This window comes from Nicotiana tabacum, chromosome 7, assembly GCF_000715075.1.
Source record: "Nicotiana tabacum cultivar K326 chromosome 7, ASM71507v2, whole genome shotgun sequence".
Taxonomy (NCBI): Eukaryota; Viridiplantae; Streptophyta; class Magnoliopsida; order Solanales; family Solanaceae; genus Nicotiana; species Nicotiana tabacum.
This window is the reverse complement of record NC_134086.1, coordinates 3,025,364-3,044,950: the sequence shown is the minus strand read 5'-3', so window position 1 is coordinate 3,044,950 and position 19,587 is coordinate 3,025,364. Positions and strand designations below refer to the sequence as shown.

The following is a 19,587-nucleotide window of genomic DNA, read 5'->3' as shown; positions in this document are numbered from 1 at the left end:
ATGGAGCTGCCTATATTAAGAATGATGGATTTCATCCAAGTGAAGCTACAACGTTGGTTTTATGAAAGAAGAAATAAAGCAGAAGGAACTTTTTATGACGTTTCTTGTTGGGTAGAGAAGGAATTGAAGAAAAAGATAGATTTAGCATTTACTTTGAATGTAAGTATTATGTTCTTTGTTTAGCTTATTATTTTAATGATAATTTAACATAATGTACTAACTTATAATTTTTTAACATTAAAGGTCTTCCCTGTTGATTCATGGCGTTCTAGAGTTGAGGAAGAAGGAATTACTTTCTTGGTGGACTTAAACAAAAGAACATGTAATTTTTTTCAGTTTCCATTTGATGAATTACCATGCAGACATGCAATTGCAGCTATCGAGAAGAGAAACATCAAGAAGTCCAACTTTTGCTCGCACTGGTACTTAAAGGAATCTTGGCTGAACACATATGAAAGACAGATACATCCTGTAGGACATACTGCTTCTTGGATTGTACCAGAGAGTGTTAAGTCACAAATTATTAAACCTCCAGATTTCAAAGTGTCACCAGGTAGAAGACAGAAGAAAAGGCATATTCCAGCTACCGAGTCATCAAAAATAACATTCAAATATGGTTGTTGCAGAAGAGTTGGTCATAATAGAACAACTTGTATATATTCTCAAGCAGTCCATCCATTTTCAAGGAAGAATAGAGAATAGTAGATATATACACTTATGTTTATCTACTCTTTTATGTTTTTGCTATAAATTGGATTCATTTAGGTTGTATTTATTTGAGCAGATGTCCTGAATATTCAAAGCTTCTTTGCGCTTACATGCTTTTTGTTTCTTTTGAGTTCCAAGTTCAAAAGTTAAGTATAGGCAGTCCTTAACTTAGAGTTCCAAGTTCAAAAGTTAAGGACACGTGGTCCTTAACTTAGAGTTCCAAGTTCAAAAGTTAAGGATACTTGGTCCTGAATTTTGAGTTCCAAGTTCAAAAGTTAAGAACACTTGGTCCTTAACTTTGAATTCCAAGTTCAAAAGTTAAGGACACTTGGTCCTGAACTTCAAGTTTCAAGTTCAAAAGTTAAGGACATCTCGTCCTGAACTTCAATTTCCAAGTTCAAAAGTTAAGGACACTTGGTCCTTAACTAATACTTGCAAGCTCGATACACTTAATTTAGGGATTGAAAATGGACAAATCAATACTTGACAGAAACAAAGAAATTAATAATATGATGTCTTCATATTACTTCTGAAACTGTAATTTGGCATAACTGTGACAAAAAATTATGCTATGCAAACAAAATAAAAGTGCCTTATTTACAGCAATTTTATACAAAACATCAACAACAACTAACTTTCTTTACAACTAAACTACAACTCCTTTGGGCAACAAGTTTTATTTTCACTATCATAGTCGTCGCCAACATTTTCTGGTGGTGTATCATAACCAGAATTTCTTTTCCACTCTCCATGTGCCCAAAGATTTGCTGCAAGTTCTTTTCTAAAGTTTATTATGTCTTCGGGTTGGAATTTCTCCACATCCTTTCCAATCATCAACAACTCCACATACTTGATTAGGAATGCACCACAATTAGTCTTAAGAAAAACATAAGATATGGAGTGAATTAAAAAAATCTGTAATAAAATACATCTAAAGTACATATAAATTATATAGCAAATAACAACACGTACGATCCAGTTTGGTGTGGTGATCTTTGCCACTGAATATCAAATTTGTTGAATGCATTTCCAAAAGATTTGTGATTTTTCTCAAACTATGAGAACTTTAGCAAGTGGGGGACCATGCGTGCATACATTTTAATGTGATTCATTCCTGCCTCATATGGCTCACTATGAATGGAATCGTACACATCAATCTTTTTCTCATTCAAGTCCAATACCCCCAAAAGAAAATATGTCACAACATCATCATCTTCTGGAGGAAGCCAACATGGAAAAAAGATTCTGTCAACCTCAGTCCAAGAAATTCCACATCTACGATTGTCACTCCACACATATGGTGTCAGAAACAATTGATTATCACCACACCAAAACTCAACTGTAGCATCTTCATTGAAATCCTTATATACAAGCACCGTATAGTTATCAAAAAATATATATGTAGTTGTGCAACGAAAAAGATGGGTGCGAGGGGTAGCATTCCTTCTTTCTCAAACAATACAGGGCAATGTCAATATGCTTCATAAAAAGCAAAAAAAATTAAACAAATCCATCAGTCATAAATAATTAAAAAGCAATAAATTAAGAATAAAGAAAATAAATGCCTTAAGAATTATCAAACCTTATCATCAAGTACAAATCTACTATCTGAAAGCTCAAGGAAGAACATTTTGCTACTGATTTTTTGATGGTACAATTTATATGGATTCTTTCTCACACCATTATTGTCAGCATATATGTAAGTTTCTCCCTGAAAATTTTGAAAACATCAAAGTTAGAAGTTAGTCCTCATTTCCTAATTAAGGGCATCTAGTCGTGAACTTAGGTTAAGAAGTTCCAAAGTTAAGGACAATAGGTCCTGAACTTTGAGTTACAAGTTCAAAAGTTAAGGACAATAGGTTCTGAACTTCAAGTTTCAAGTTCAAAACTTAAGGACACATCAGTTTGACAAGTTCAAAAGTTAAGGACACTTAGTCTTGAACTTCGAGTTCCAAGTTCAAAAGTTAAGGACAAAAGGTCCTAAAGTTTGAATTCCAAGTTCAAAAGCTAAGGACACTTGGTCCTTAATTGTAACGACACTTGGTTCAAAAGATAAGAATTAGCATTTTGTTCAATGGCTTAAGACCTCGAGGAGCTTCGTAATAAGCATTATGACCCGCATGTATGATCAAGTTTGATTTTTCGTAAGATTAGGATTTAAATTTAAAGAAAAATAAAAAATCTTATTTTTTTTAAGCTCAAATGGAAAGAGTTGCCCGAAGAGTTTACTTTTGATAAAATGACCCCAAATTAGAATTTTAATGATGTCAATAGCTTCGTATGGTGATTTCGGACTTAGAAGTGTGTCCAAATTTGGATTTGGAAGTCCATAGGATAATTCGGCGCATTTTGGCAAAACAAGATAGTTGATGTGTTCTAATTATATTATTTTGTATGTGGAAGAGAACTATTACCATGATGGATGCCAAATGGATATGGTAGCAAGTGTACGAGGTATACTATAAGATATATGGGGTCTAATTAAAGTCCTAGGCCAAAGCCAAGTTGGAAAATTTCATAATATACAAAAGTTGCAAATGAGTACGCACAAGACCTCATTTTGGACGAGCATATCCACATGGATATAACGAGTTGTGTGATGAAAAAACTACCAAATTAAAGATCTTTGAGTCTAGTTTCCACAAAATTAAACCGTTTGTCATTTGGATATGTATACAGAAAGTTATGACCATTTTACCAGACATGTGTCATAAGCGCGCCCAGGCGCGCGGCCGCGCCGAAACCGCGGCAATTCAAGAGTTTTCTGCCTTTGAGCGCAGTGGAACGCGGAAGGAGCACGGTGGAGCATGTAAAATCCCTAAAATACCCCTAGGCAGTGTAAAAACAGAAGGGGGTCCGAAATTCTTCCATTTTTGGTCATTCAAGCTCGGATTTGGGCGATTCCAAAGGGGTTTTTCATGATTTCGACTTGGGTAAGTGTTCTATATCTGGAAGTGATTACATTTCATGAATCTATATCAATATTCATCGTTTATTTCGGATTTGGATGAAAGAAATTGAAGTTTTTGCAAAACTTTCCAAAAATGAAAATTTAGGATTTAAAGGTCTATTTGACATCGGAATTCGATAATTTTTGTATGGTTGAACTCATATCGGAATGGGTTGTCGGATTTTATGAGTTTCATCGAATTTCGAGACGTGGGCCCCACGGGCAAAATTTTGGGTTAATTTCGGATTTTGTTGGAAAATTAGTATTTTCATATGGAATTAACTCCTATAATTAGTATTGACTGAATTGAATTAACGGTGGCTAGATTCGGGTCGATTGGAGGCCGATTCGAGGGGAAAAGGCATTTCGGAGTAGGATTTTGCTCGGATTGAGGTGAGTATTGATTGTAAATGATGCTCTGAAGGTTTGAAACCCCGGATTGCACATCGTAGTGCTATATTGATGTGAGACACACGTTTGATGACGAGCGTGTGGTCGTATACTATTGGGGATTGTGACTTGGTCCATCCCGCATTGATGATTTTACCGCGTATTTGACTGAGACTTATTTGTTTTCATTATGCTTTGAGCTAATTTCCATATTTGGGCTTCGTGCCAACTATTTGAATCCTTTGGGGATTTTTATTACTATTTCCTCACTGTTTTGACTTATTAATTGAACTCGGTCATGTTATTTTCCATTGTTTTACTACTCAGCCATTTTTACTCCATTTTGAGATTTAAATGATGCTTTGGGCTGAGAAATACTGTTTTACTAATGCCCGAGGGGCTTGTGAGTATTTTTGACTGAGTAAGTCCGATGGCCTAGTTGTGAGGAAACACTGATACTGATTGAGGTCGAGGGTCTGAGATATGTACGCCACGAGGTGGCTTGTTGATATTGTTTATGAGGCCGAGGGCCTGAGATACATATATACGCCACGAGGTGGCTTCACTGATATGAGGTCGAGGGCCTAGATTTGATGCCATGAGATGGCTTGATATTGCGCTTGGGCCGTAAGGGGCCCCTCCTAGAGTTTGTACACCCCCAGTGAGCGCGGGTACCCATTATGATATGATATTGAGCCTGAGGGGCTGTTACTGTTTTGATATTGGGCCCGAGAGGCTGACACTGTTCTGATATTGAGCCTAAGGGGCAGGTTCTGTTGATATTATGCCCAAGGGGCAGTTTGTTGTACATGTTTTGCCCGAGGGGCTCTTTACATTTCTATCATTTTGTTACTCACTTGTAAATTACTTGCTTTACTTGTTGGAAAAAAGGGATTTTCGCTTGATTTCCCACTGCTTTACTGTTTAAAGTGATTTTACTGCTTCAATATGGAATGCCTTGTGTTTTTACGTGATTTCTTATCTTCAGTCATTATTTATATTTATTACTCACCGGGTCAGAGTACTCACATTACTCCCTGCACCATGTGTGCAGATTCAGGCATTGCTGGTTCCGCTCCTGAGTGCTGATTTCCTCCAGTTTCAGGCGGCTTTCAGGGATTACGAGGTAGCTGTTAACGTTCGCAGCCCCGTGTCTCTATTATCTCGTCTTCTATATTCCTTATGGACATTGTACTAGTTATTGGATTCAGCATACTTGTATTATAACTCATAGATGCTCATGACTTGTGACAATCCGATTAGGGTTGTGTCGGACTGGACTTCCGCATTATTATCTATATTTGTATTAATTAACTTTTTTAAAAAATGATTTGGGTTAAGTCGGCTGGCCTTGTCTTCACAAGAGGCGCCATCACGACCGGGTTCGGGGTTAGGGTCGTGACATTAACTTTGAGTTTCAAGTTCAAAAGTTAAGGACACTTGGTCGTGAACGTACATTTACAAGTTCAAAAGTTAAGGACATTTGGTCCTGAACTTAGACTTGCAATCTCAAAAGTTAAGGACACTTAACTTTAGGAATTTAAAATTACAAGTTCAGGACACGAATTTAAGCAATTAACAAATAATGAACTTACGCTTTTTGTGACCTTTCCTTTTCTCCTTTCCCAACCACCCAATGAATGCCTTCAATAAGTTTGCATCATCTTTGGCATAATGAAAAATACATGTACGAGTATATTTTGATTTTATCCAGCCCGTATTCTTGGGAGTATTTTCATTGTGCGCCATCGATATTCCTTTTTTTCTTTCCTGTTCAAAAGGAGATTTCAATTGCCAACTAAGCTTCTTATTCCTTTTCCCTCGACCAAGATCTTCTTCAACATTTCCTTCAACCTCCATAGACAAATACTCATCATTGCTCATTTGTGTAGTTGGAGGAGTAAGAGTAAGAATAGAAAATGATGGACCATCAAAACCAATACTATCTCTCTTCCTTTTCCTGGTATAATGGTTAGAGGCTTCATTTTTGTTTTGCTCTACAGGCACTACTATATACATTAGTTTGCTGCAAGTTGTCAGTTCTAGAACGAATTGTCAAATGAAGAGATAAAAACTAAGGACATAATTTTTGAAATGCACTGGCAATTTCAATTATGGATATAATATTTAGGACACAATCAATACATATGTTGTCTACCCTGCCTTCTTGTACTTCCTCAACAGACAATTGACCTAACATATCGGTTGCATTTTCTTCATCTTGCAACTGTGCATTTTCTTTATCTTGCTACTGTTCTCTATGATCTTCGATTGCAAGTTCACAAGATTCTGCAAAATATTTACAAGATCTAACACAATTAGTACTTGTTACTAATCTTTGATTAAAACAAACATGTATAAAATTTTAAAAAAAACTCCATCTAACCTTTTGCAACTGTCAAGATCATGCCAGTTAAATCATTATCTTCAGTAGCATTTTCTTGGTTTCCAATATTATCGGTAAGAGAGTGAGGTGTAGATAGATCATATGTTCCTTCTATATATTTGCAAATAATCTCACTTATGCTTGTTCCTTGAGTATTTTCTAAGTTTTGCGATTGTCCTCCACTTCTCTCTTGATAGTCCACTCCATTTTCTTCCCTTACAACTTCAAAAGATTCTGCAACATTTACAATTATTTTCCTTTACTAATAGTTTACTAAAACTAACATTCAACATATCATGAAAATTTCATCTAACCTTGATTGACATCATTTTGAATTTCAAATTTCTCTTTAAGTGAGAGAGGTGTAGAGAGATCATATGTTCCTTCAACACATTTGCACACCATCTCTCTTACACTTGTTCCCAGTGGATTTTCTAAATCCTGAGATTGCACTTACAGATTATTTTTGATACTCCTGTCTCTTTTGGATTTTCCTGGTCTTAACATTCTACTGTATTGAACTTCTACTTTATCTTGAACTTCCACTCCGTCATTAGATTCTACATATTTTTGTAATCACAAAAAAGTTTATATATATATTACGCTATTGAATATAAATTTCAATGATAATAAATTTATATCTAACATTTCCCAATTTCAGTGCCAATATCAGTTTCATCTTCTAGATGCGCATCTCTATAATCGCTTTCATAATGATCTTCTGCATTCACATCTGTGTCATCACATTGATCATCACCTACATCTTTGTTAATTGGAACAGTAGGTTCTGTACCATCACAATGATCATCAACTACATCTTTACTACTCGGAACAATAGATTCTCTTTCTATGTTTCTTTCATCAGATTTGACAAGAATCTTCAACAGAGTATCAATCTTTGATCCTAGGTCTTTTTTAAAATCCTGTGAAAGAAATTAAATTAAAAAGTTAAGGACAGGTAGTCCTAAACTTCAAGTTACAAGTTCAAAAGTTAAGGACACTTGGTCCTGAACTTTAAGTTGTATGTTCAAAAGTTAAGGACACTTGGTCTTTAACTTTGAGTTCCAAGTTCAAAAGTTAAGGAGTCCTTAACTTTGAGTTCCAAGTTCAAAAGTTAAGGACACTTGGTCCTGAACTTCAAGTTTTCAGTTCAAAAGTTCAGGACACTTGGTCCTTAACTTCAAGTTTTAAGCTCAAAAGTTAAGGACACTTAGATACAAGCACTGAAATAAATGATATTACCTCGATGTCAATTCGATTTTTTTTCTTCTGATACAACTATTTTTTTAATTTATTCTAGTAACTTCTGCTTGCATATCCTTTTTAAACTTCTCCGATAATCTCTGAATCAAAAACCATAAAAACAAAAAAATCTCTTAAGCAAAAATAATCAAATAAAAAACTAATGCTATTCGAAGACATAAAACCTACTTTAACAATTTCCTTAAACAAGGCTTCATGACACTGTGTGGAGGAAGGCATTAAACTTTGATCTTGAGACAATGGCTCATGCACACTAACAGGCTCTGCATCTTCTCCAATAGTAATAAATGGTACCACCTCGATCAATTTATACAACAATTATATAAGAAAAAAACCGTAAGTATTCATAACTAAAACACATAAACAAGAGAAATAGCTAGTAATTAGATTAGCTTACATTTTCATTATGGAAGTATTTCTTACACAGAGAATCATATTGTGGAGATTTCATATTTGAATAACATAACATCCGAGGACATCCACATTCTGTGAAGTTCACAAATTATTTTTCCTGAAAAATTGGGAATACTTCCATAATCCAAATACAAAAAGCGAAAAGGAAGCCAAGTATAGTATAATTGTCCTTGTCTTTCTCTTTCTCTTTCTCTTTCTATTTCTCTTTCTCTTTCTCATTCTCATTCTCATTCTCATTGGGCTTCAAACAGCTCTTCAATGATTTTACTAACGTTTCATAACAAAGAGAGCCCCAGTTGAAAGAAGAGCAGAGTTCATTATGATCTACAATTTTCATTAGCTGCTCAAACACATTCCGATTCTTCCGCTTCCCCATCAAAACAGATTCAACAAAATAAATTTTTGCCAACTTCACCGCATCATCATCGCTACCTACAAATGATGCAGTTGTACCATCTGGGTGACTAGTAAGAAAATTAAACAAATCGCCTAACTCAATTCTATCTTTTCCAGGGAAGTAGACTTTCAAAAGCCTATTCTTTTTTTCACGCAAAACAGTGAAGTCCACCGAAGAAAAATATTTTAAATCAGTAATTATATGAAATGCATCACGTGTAAAGTGTATTTCATGGTCAAAAACCTTGAATGTCATTGAATTAGGGTCATTTCTTACAATTTTTGAAAGCAACACATAATGAATAAGTTTAAAATAGAACTTCACATTTTTTAATCGGAAAAATATTTTCGAAAATACCATCCCTCAACTTCTTCCATTGCCTTTTCGACAAGAAACTTTTCATTGTTTCCTTGTACTGTAAATCTCCTTTCCAATAGCTATTCGAATCACGCCAAACATAAAACTTGAAAATACGATCTTCTTCCATTAGCACACTACAAAGAAGGAAAAACAACATAAAAAATTAGGACTAAAATCTAGGGCCTAGGTAAAATGCATCGTAAAGTTAAGGACTTACAAGTTCAAAAGTTAAGGACATTTGGTCCTGACTTCAAGTTTAAAGCTCAAAAGTTAAGGACACTAGGTCCTTAACTCATAGTTCCAAGTTAAAAAGTTAAGGACGATTGGTCTTGAAGTTTGAGTTCAAAGCTCAAAAGTTAAGGACACTTGGTCCTGAACTTCAAGTTTCAAGTTCAAAAGTTCAGGACATTTGGTCCTAAACTTCAAGTTTCAAGCTCAAAAGCTAAGGACACTTAGATACAAGCACTGAAATAAATGATATTACCTCGATGTCAATTCGATTTTTTTTTTGATACAACTATTTTTTTAATTTATTCTAGTAACTTCTGCTTGCATATCCTTTTTAAACTTCTCCGATAATCTCTGAATCAAAAACCATAAAAACAAAAAAGTCTCTTAAGCAAAAATAATTAAATAAAAAACTAATGCTATTCGAAGACATAAAACCTACTTTAACAATTTCCTTAAGCAAGGCTTCATGACATTGTGTGGAGGAAGACATTAAACTTTGATCTTGAAACAATGGCTCATGTACACTAACAGGCTCCGCATCTTCTCCAATAGGAATAAATCGTGCCACCTCGATCAACTTATACAACTATTATATAAGAAAAAAAATGTAAGTATTCATAACTAAAACACATAAATAAAAGAAATAGCTAGTAATTAGATTAACTTACATTTTCATTATGGAAGTATTTTTTACACAGAGAATCATATTGTGGAGATTTCATATCTGAATAACATAATATCCGAGGATACCCACATTCTGTGAAGTTCACAAATTGTTTTTCCTGAAAAATTGGGAATACTTCCATAATCCAAACACAAAAAGCGAAAAAGAAGCCAAGTATAGTATAATTGTCCTTGTATTTCTCTTTCTCTTTCTCATTCTCATTGGGCTTCAAACAGCTCTTCAATGATTTTACTAACGTTTCATAACAAAGAGAGCCCCAGTTGGAAGAAGAGCAGAGTTCATTGTCATCTACAATTTTCATTAGCTGCTCGGACACATTCCGATTCTTCCGCTTCCCCATCAAAACAGATTCAACAAAATAAATTTTTGCCAACTTCACCGCATCATCATCGCTACCTACAAATGATGCAGTTGTACCATTTGGGTTACTAGTAAGAAAATTAAACAAATCGCCTAACTCAATTCTATCTTTTCCAGGGAAGTAGACTTTCAAAAGCCTATTCTTTTTTTCACGCAAAACAGTGAAGTCCACCGAAGAAAAATATTTCAAACCAGTAATTATATGAAACACATCACGTGTAAAGTGTATTTCATGGTCAAAAACCTTGAATGTTATTGAATTAGGATCATTGCTTATAATTTCTGAAAGCAACACACAATGAATAAGTTTAAAACAGAACTTCACACTTTGTAATCGGAAAAATATTTCCGAAAATACCATCCCTCAACTTCTTACATTATCTTTTCGACAAGAAACTTTTTATTGTTTCCTTATACTGTAAATCTCCTTTCCAATAGCTATTCGAATTACGCCAAACATCAAACTCGAAAACACGATCTCCTTCCATTAGCACACTACAAAGAAGGAAAAACAACATAAAAAATTAGGACTAAAATCTAGGGCCTAAGTAAAATGCATCGTAAAGTTAAGGACTTACAAATTCAAAAGTTAAGGACACTTGGTCCTGAACTTCAAGTTTAAAGTTCAAAAGTTAAGGACACTTGGTCCTTAACTCATAGTTCCAAGTTAAAAAGTTAAGGACGATTGGTCCTGAAGTTTGAGTTCAAAGTTCAAAAGTTAAGGACATATGGTCTTGAACTTCAAGTTTCAAGTTCAAAAGTTAAGGAAACATGGTCCTGAACTTAGACTTCCAAGGTCAAAAGTTAAGGATACTTGGTCCTTAACTTTTATATAAACACAGTTAACTAAAAATTCATAAACACAGTTAGCTTATGAATTCATACGACTATTGTTATAAAATATCCTTACATAATCAAATATATTGATTTAACCACAATACAAAAAAGTTCTAAATAACTTCCTAACAAAAATCCGCTCCTTATTCCACACTGAATCAAGTTATATTCAGTATTTTTGAAATTTCACACATACTTGATGGCAAACATAGCATTGATCGCCATTACAGTTATACAAAAAGAAAAATACATAAAGCAAAATAAAAAACATACCAGTTCGTTGGCTCGATGCAGAGAAGATGACAAAGGAGAAGAGATTAAATGCAATAAAATACATGCAGAGAATCGCTGGGCACGAACAAAATCGAACTATGATTCGCATGCAAGGAACGAGACTGATACATAGGGAGCGAAATTTTGGCTCTGAAACGTATAAAGGAAGGGTTTGGGAATAAAAGAAATAGAAGGAAGGATAAAAATGTCTTTTCATATTAATTTTAATAGAGTAGTGGCTATTTTTGCTCAGCATTAGTGGATAAAAAATAAACACCACCTTATTTAGTGGCTACCACACACCATGTTTACACTAATTTCAGTATCAATTTCAGCGTTTGCAAATTGTTTTGAGTCGACTTTAACAATTTGGAGGCATTGACGCGAAGGTAATTATTTTTCCTTGTGTTTTTCTTCCCTTGTCTTTTTTGTATGTCAAACAAGAAGGATACGCTCTTGTTCAACGAGATGATCCATGTACTCAGAAGACAATCATAGGGTGTGAGGGGATGAGTATTCATCCCTGCCCGAATATCGGAGAGATTACTCTCATGGCCCGACTATCGGAGAGATTACTCTCAACGTGGCTCAACTACCGGAGAGATTACTCTCAATGTGGCCCGTCTACCAGAGAGATTACTCTCAATGTGGCTCGACTATTGGAGAGATTACTCTCAAAATGACCCGACTATCGGAGAGATTACTCTCATTGTGACCCGACTACAGGAGAGATTACTCTCAATGTGGCGCGATTTAATTAGCCTTTTAATGTGACTTAGCATGCCTTGTCATTTTGACACGTGGCATGATCCTCTTGGCTCTTTCATTTGACTTGGCGTGCCACGTCACTTGACACGTGGCACCAAACTAGGCCTCTAGGATGGTGATATCTTGGGCCTAATGAAGTGGGCTCATTACTTGTAGCCCAATAAAATGGGCTATGTACTACCAAACAACAACAACAACAACAACAACAACCCAGTATAATCCCACACGTGGGGTCTGGGGAGGGTAATATGTACGCAGACCTTACCCCTACCCCGAAGGGTAGAGAGGCTGTTTCCAGGAGACCCTCGACTCAAAAAGCAACCGAAACCGATATATTAGTACCATAAAAATGCATAATAAAATAACAGCAATACAATAATAGCAATACAATAAATATGAAATACAGAATACGACATACGAAAAAGATGACTGGTATGGTAAGACTAGCAGGTAAAGCCCTGCATCAATAAATGACCAATGACATTCTTAGTCTAACTCCTAACTAGCTAGTCTCACTCTATCGTGATGTAGAAATATTCACAACTCTCCCCTAACCTACAACCTTAATACTCGACCTCCATAATTCCCTGTTAAGGGCCATGTCCTCAGTAATCCGAAGTCGCGCCATGTCCTGATTATTTTATTGAATTTAAATCCATTAAATTTTATATGCTTACAATATTCTGCAGAATATTCCTTAAAAATATCTTATTGCTAAACTAGCCATTTAGGCCGATCTGAGTGCTCAACCTCGACCTTAGCTGCTCGTCTTGCTAATGTTACTTCTTAAGCATGACCTCAGCCTAATTGATTCTTGATTGCCCTCTTTCAGGCAAAGTCTCCTTGATTAGATTTTGACTCATACAGAAACAACGACAAATGATACAATCTATCCAAATATTATATTTATTAAACAATATAATAAAATGCAGTACAATATGATGCATTGTAAAACGACGCGTAACAACAATCTTACTAAGATGTTAGCTAGGTGGCTACTGCAATTTTATAATGTGGTATAATATATGTTTAAAAAACTTTATTTTGTATCTCGTACAATTGCCTCATAACTGTGAGAGGTGTCTTATATTTTTTGAAATTCCCAAGTCCAGTGTTCTTTCATGATACCACATTATAATACATAATTAATATTAGCTGTGTGAGATATAAAATATAATTTTTCTATGTTTTTAAATGTTTGTAGGTTAGATTGATGGTTATATTTATTTTGGTATATCGATGCAGTAAAATGGTAAAAATTGTTCCACCTTTAATCATCTTATGCATTCAAGCTTTAAGAACGGAGTTTTCTTTTGTGGGAACTGGGAAGTACTAAAATCCCATAATGAGATTTATGCTTTTTGATCAGTTGGGCCAATGTATTTGTACACCGAATGATTAAAAAGATAATATATTTAAGGGGAGAAAGAATACTCTTTAATTTGAGTATTGAATTAACTCTTCTTAGATAACTTTCAAGCATTGAACTCGATTTAATTTGTTTTTAAATCGTAACTTATTTGCCTGAGATTTTTACTGAGTGATTTGTGCTCACAATAAATCTTTCTATCAAAAATAATTATAAAAGCAAATTTCTCTATTTAATTCTTAGTGCCCGTTTGGACATGAAATTTGATAGAAAGATTTTTCTAAAAAAAAATTCACTTTTTTTTTTTCGAAATCAACGTTTGTTCATAAAATTTTCAATTTTCACTTGAAGATGCATTTTGGAAATTTTCGAAAATTTGAAAAACTTCAAAAAGTTATTTTTTGTTAAAAAAAACTTAACTCAAAGTAATAAAACAAGAAAATAGACAAAAATATAGAGAGCAAGAGGTGAAAGCTTCTTATTTCTTCCATGTATTTCGAGTGTGTACAATGTGGTGCCAAAACCCTCTATTTATAGGATTACATAGAGGTATACAAAAGAATGCCATAAACATGACATTAAACATTCGAGATCATGGAGGAAGAACATGGGGAGGGAGGTGTGGGAGTTACAACTATAATGGTGAGAAGTAGTGAGAATTATCTACATAATGAAAAAGAGTAGTAGGAGTAACTTCTTTAGGAGTTATAGACATCCACTAATTGCGAGCACCTAATTTTTGACAATATTTAATTTTTTTTTGTCACTTCTTCTATGTAAATATTTTAGGGGGTTTTAACATACAAATTTTTAGCTTTGTTATACTTTTTATTATAGGTTAAAAATACAAAATTTTAGAAGGTGAATTATTACTATTAATATTATTTTATTTTTATTCTTATTTTTAAATAATAATAAAAAATCCGAAAATTATTATTATTTTTTTAAATTTTCGGGAGAGATTTAAAAAAATAAGAAAAAGGGAAGTATGGAATTAAAAAAAAAAGTAAAAGTAGGTGGAATTCTCATTTTAAAAAGTAAAAGAAAGTGAAAAATTAAAAAAAATAAAAGTAAAGTTTTGTGGAAATTTTCAAAAATAAAAAGTAAAAAAAAAGTTGGAATTAAAAAATAATATAAAGGTAGCTGAAAATTTAAAAATATTTAAATTAAAATAAAGTAGAATTTTTTAAAGAAAAGTAAAAGAAAGTGGATTATTTTTTTTAAGAAAAGTAAAATAAGTGGAATTCTCTTTTAAAAAGGTAAAAAAAGTGAGATTTTAAATAAGATAAAAGTAATTAAAGTTGGAATTTAAAAAAATAAAAGTAAGGAAAGGTGGTAATTCGTTTTATAAAAAAAGAAAAGCAAAATGTAAGTGAGATTTCTTTTAAATAAAAAAATAAAAATCTGAATTTTTTTGAAAATTCTCCTATAAATAGAAGAGAAATATTTGAAGAAAAGAAGAGAAGAGAAGAGGGTAGAATATTGAGAGAAAAAAATTTCTTCTTCTATGCTAAAGAGAATTTCTACTAGTTTTATTCTTTCTACCTATTTCTTTCAACAAAAAAAAAACATATAGCCATTCATTACCTTGTTTAAAAAAAATACCTCAAAAACAGGAGCTAAATCACACCAAAAATCAAATCCAAAAGCTTCAAACTCAATTTAAAAGATAGCCCAAAATACTAGCCCGAAGAGGTCGACGTCGAGTTCGGTTCGAAAGGTTTCCGCTTGTTGCCTCTGATTGTGGTTCATTTGCATATTAAATTTGATGGTTGTTTGCTCCATATGTATTGAATAAGATCTTCATCTATAAAAGGTTCATTCTTTTCTTAACCAATGTTTCCATTATTTTTCTTTCACCGTATTTCCTTTTGATTTGTATATTATATTTTGGTTATCTACCAACTTGAAAGATATGAACAAAAAAAATGAAGGAAGAGCATCAAGAAATAGAATTCGTGAAAGACAGAATGAGTTTCTTCAATGAGAATGTAGTTCATAGGGAAAGATAGGAAAATGTATTCAAAATGGAGAGAGAACGATGTAATAGCTTGGATCCAACTAAGGATGTTAAGTCAATAGCAAATTTGATACCGACATGAGTGATTAGGTCCATAATAACTCAAATCATATATTTCTTTAATAATAATTCCATATTCATAAATCATGACCTTGCAATAATCTCAAAATAGTTTTAGGAAGAAACATAATCATGAATATTTGTAGTTTGCTTTAAATTGAATACAATCCTTTTAGAATATCGAGGCGCGCCATGACAAATAAAATTTCAAAACTCATGGCCCTTATTTAATTAATTTTAATCCTTAGAAATCGAGGCGTGCCATTTAGTTGAATTTTCTATGGCCCTCGCAAACTTGAAAGTGCGTAGTTGCTTTAGGCGCGCTATTTTTTCTTTTTAAAAAAATTAATTCCCTAAACTCGGGTGTGCATTTTATGTGACTCAAATCCAAATCTCAACAACGTTAGATAAAATGTGTCGTGAACCGCGGGTGCACTTCATGTGACGTGGTTCAATACGTGTTTTATATGACGTTGAATTTTTCCAAAAAAAAAAAAAATTAATTAAAAGCGGCTAATAAGTTAAAAATATACCATAGGTTGAAACATGTTTTAAAAATCAGATAATAGGCCAATTGTAATTGTTTAAGCGACCGTGCTAGAACCACGGAATCCGGGAATGCCTAACACATTCTCCCGGGTTAACAGAATTCTCTACTCAGAATTTCTGGTTCGCAAAGTTCAAAAGGAAAGTCGAAATTTCCTCGATTTGGGATTTAAAATAAATCGGTGACTTGGGACACCAAATAAACTATCCCAAGTAGCGACTCTGAATTGAATAATTAATCCCATTTCGAATAATGTCACTTAAATTGGAAAAACTCCCTTATATACCTTCGGGTATGTAAAAAGGAGGTGTGACAGCTCTGGCAACTCTGCTGGGGACCCAAACCCAGAACTTTGGTTCAGGGTTCAAGAATTCGAGCTTAGAATAACTGTTATAGTTGGCTTGTTTTATCTGATTTTTGCATGTTGAGCCTAATGTGCTAAATGCCGCTTTTACCGCTTTGATATTGTTTGGACTGTATATAAATTGCTACGAAACCCTCCTCTTTCTGAGTCTTCTAAATCATCTGGGAAGTGTGCACTTCGTGTGACTTCTTTTCTGTTAGAGTCTTATCCCAATTTTAGAACGAGGTTCGGACAAGTTGCAAAGCCGGTGAAGCTTCTGTATTCCCGGTACGCTGCCCTCCCCTCCGGCTCGAGCTGTCCGCTCGGGTAAGCCAGGTCTAGAACAATAAACCCAGGTTTTTAAACCTAGTATAACAAGCCTCATGCCGGATCCCTAGTAGGAACGTTTGTTTGCATCATGTGCATTTGACCTTGGAGACTCAACACAGGGGTTGGGTCTGTCTAGGACAGGTGTACCCAAATGAAAAGACCATCCTGATGCATCTTACGAGCTACTTGCGCATCTGTTTATTTCGGCTTGCATGTTGACCGGATTCTAGAATAGAGGAAGAAAATAAAAAAATAATAATAATAATATAGGAGTGAGAGGTAGGTATTTAGAAAATTCTGAAACTCTGCCGAAATTCCGAAAAAAAAAGCCATCTCCAAATGAGCCAAAGTTTTCAACTGCCATGTTCTGTCAAAACTGGCGAACTACGCGGGTCTGATTCTCACCGGATGTGAGATACGTAGGCAAACCTCATCTGTTCCGGTCCATCATTTTCAAAAAAAAAATCCAAAAATATTTTCCTTTACTTCCTCTCTAGAAAAGTCTTTTTTTAAACCCCAATTTTCAAAAAATCCAAAAAAAAATATTTTCCATTATTTGCTTCTTTAGAAACTAATTATTTTTTTTAAAAAAAATATATATAAAAATATTTTCTTTTACTGCTTCTGTAGACCCTAATTGTTTTTAAAAAATATATATATATACAAAAATATTTTATTTTAATTTCTTCCAAAAATCCAAAAATATTTTCATTATTCTTTCAAAATTGAAAAGAAAATTCAAAATTCAAAAATATATCATTTTTTTAGAAGCATTTCTTTCATAAATTCAAAATAAAATTCCAAAAATATTTTTCTTTCTTCTTTAGAATTTTTTTTTTATCGAAATTCCAAAAAAAAATGTAAAAGTCTAAATTAAAAAAAATAATCTTTCTTCTTTCGAAATTCCCAAAAAAAAAATTGAAATCAAAAATATTTTCTTTCTTCTTTATAAGTCTTTCTTGCGGAAAAAAAAGAAGAGTTAGTTTATTTACTTTATTTTTGGTCTTCCCGAACTACGCTAGTTTGATTCTCGCCGGAAGTGGGATACGTAGGCAACCCTCATCGGGTCCAACTTCATTTTTGTAAAAACAGCCCAAAAAGAACAAAAAAATTTGTTTTGATTGTAAATAAGAAGGTGATGTCATTCTTGCTAAAATAGTTGAATGTCCCCAAAAGGGCGCCAGAAGGCCGTTTTTGTAAGAACAACCACCTTTAGTAGTTTTTTTTAAGGTTTTGGCCGTTTAGCAAACACAGCCTTAAAATCTTCTTCCCCAAAGTGCTGAAAGGCCGTATTTTCAAAGCCGTATTTTTTATGAAAATTTTTAAAAAAAATAGTGATAACCTTTTCTTGAGTCAAAATGAGTCATAACCTTTTAAATTAAATCACCCTAATAAATGTGCAGGATGAGCACAGATGAAAACGAACCCTTCGCAGCTCTTGAAGAGATCCCTTTACAGCTCCACATATGGTGGAATGACCTAGGAAAAGGTAGCCGAGGAATTGTGATAAAAGTTTTGGGTGGTCTTGTCGGACTTTTTAACATCAAGCCAAGATTGGACGTGATTGAAGCCTTGATACCTTTTTGGGATCCGACTCGCAATGTGTTTCGCTTTTCTGATTTTGAGCTCATACCCACGCTAGAGTAAATTGCGGGTTACGCCGGCCTTAGCGGAAACCTTAGAAGTCGGTACCTGGTGTCACCGAGACTAGTATCTCCTCACAAGTTTCTGGATATGTTGAGTATTAGCCGGGATATTCAGGATGGGAATTTATCTGGAGGGTTTTGCACTTTCCAGTTCCTGTACCAATGCTATGGCAATCCCCAAGGTTTTGAAGCACCGAATATTGGTCTGACCCATGCCGGAAATAAAGATAAATGGGAGGCAAGGCGGGGTTTGGTTTTTATAGTAGCATTCTTGGGTGTTATAATATGTCCGCGAAAAGACGACAACATAGAATTGGGCCTCGTAGGAATGGTTGATGTCGCAATCAAGAAAGCTAATGGCACATTAGTTCCCCTGATCTTATCTGAGATTTACCAAGCTTTGACCATCTGTCGAGAAGGGGGAAAATTCTTCCAAGGCTGCAACTTACTACTACAATTGTGGATACTGGAACATCTCTGCCACCGTGTCGGGTATATGAACTACGACATGACCGGTTTGGATTACATCGAATAATTTGAAAGCCGAGTGGCGGGGGTTGAATTTACAGAGGGTACCGAAGCTTGGTTTGCCCACTTGAGTTCTTTAACTTCGGATAAAATTGAGTGGACGTTCGGATAGCTTCCTGCCACCGAAGTCATATACATGTCAGCTAAAGTGTGCTACCTTCTCCTAATGGGCATCCGGAGCATCCAGCCATATACTCCTCACAGGGTTTTGCGCCAACTAGGAAGATTTCAAACCGTCCCCAATGACGAAGATTTGAGTGTACATATCGTCGAATTGGGCCCAAAGGCTGTATTTCCAGAAGGAAGAGTTCGCCAAGTTTGGAATGAGTGCAGATTTCTCGAACCCAAGACTATGGTGCGGGATCTAGCTAGAGGTGAGGTGGACCTCAATTATATGGTTTGGTTTGGCAAAAGATTTCAAATTCCTCGAGAGCCCGAGAGACCTGCTAAGAGACCTCATGTCCAACAATTCACTAACGACTCGCAGGAGTAGTGGGGCTGGTTGGCAAAAGAAGAAAGCTATAGGGCTAAGATAAGTAAATTAGAGGGACAAATCAGGGACTTCAAATTTGGCCATAGTATCCAAGCTGCCGCAGATGAAGGGGAAAAGAAAAAGCTAACTCAGGAATACGAAGCTCTCAAAGCTCAAATCCATAAAATGAGAATAGCTGCTAGAAACCCGGAAAGAAACCGGGCAGATGAAAGGCTTATAAACGGTCTGA

The 19,587-nt window shown here is 34.6% G+C and overlaps 1 protein-coding gene across 1 annotated transcript; it reads left to right on the top strand.

Annotated features, from left to right (window-relative positions):
• LOC142182620 (uncharacterized) lies at positions 1–702 on the top strand. Its single transcript, XM_075256824.1, has 2 exons — positions 1–159; positions 244–702. The coding sequence occupies exons 1-2, from the start codon at positions 1–3 to the stop codon at positions 700–702; spliced, it is 618 nt and encodes a 205-aa protein (XP_075112925.1).
• Positions 703–19,587: the final 18,885 nt, after the last annotated feature.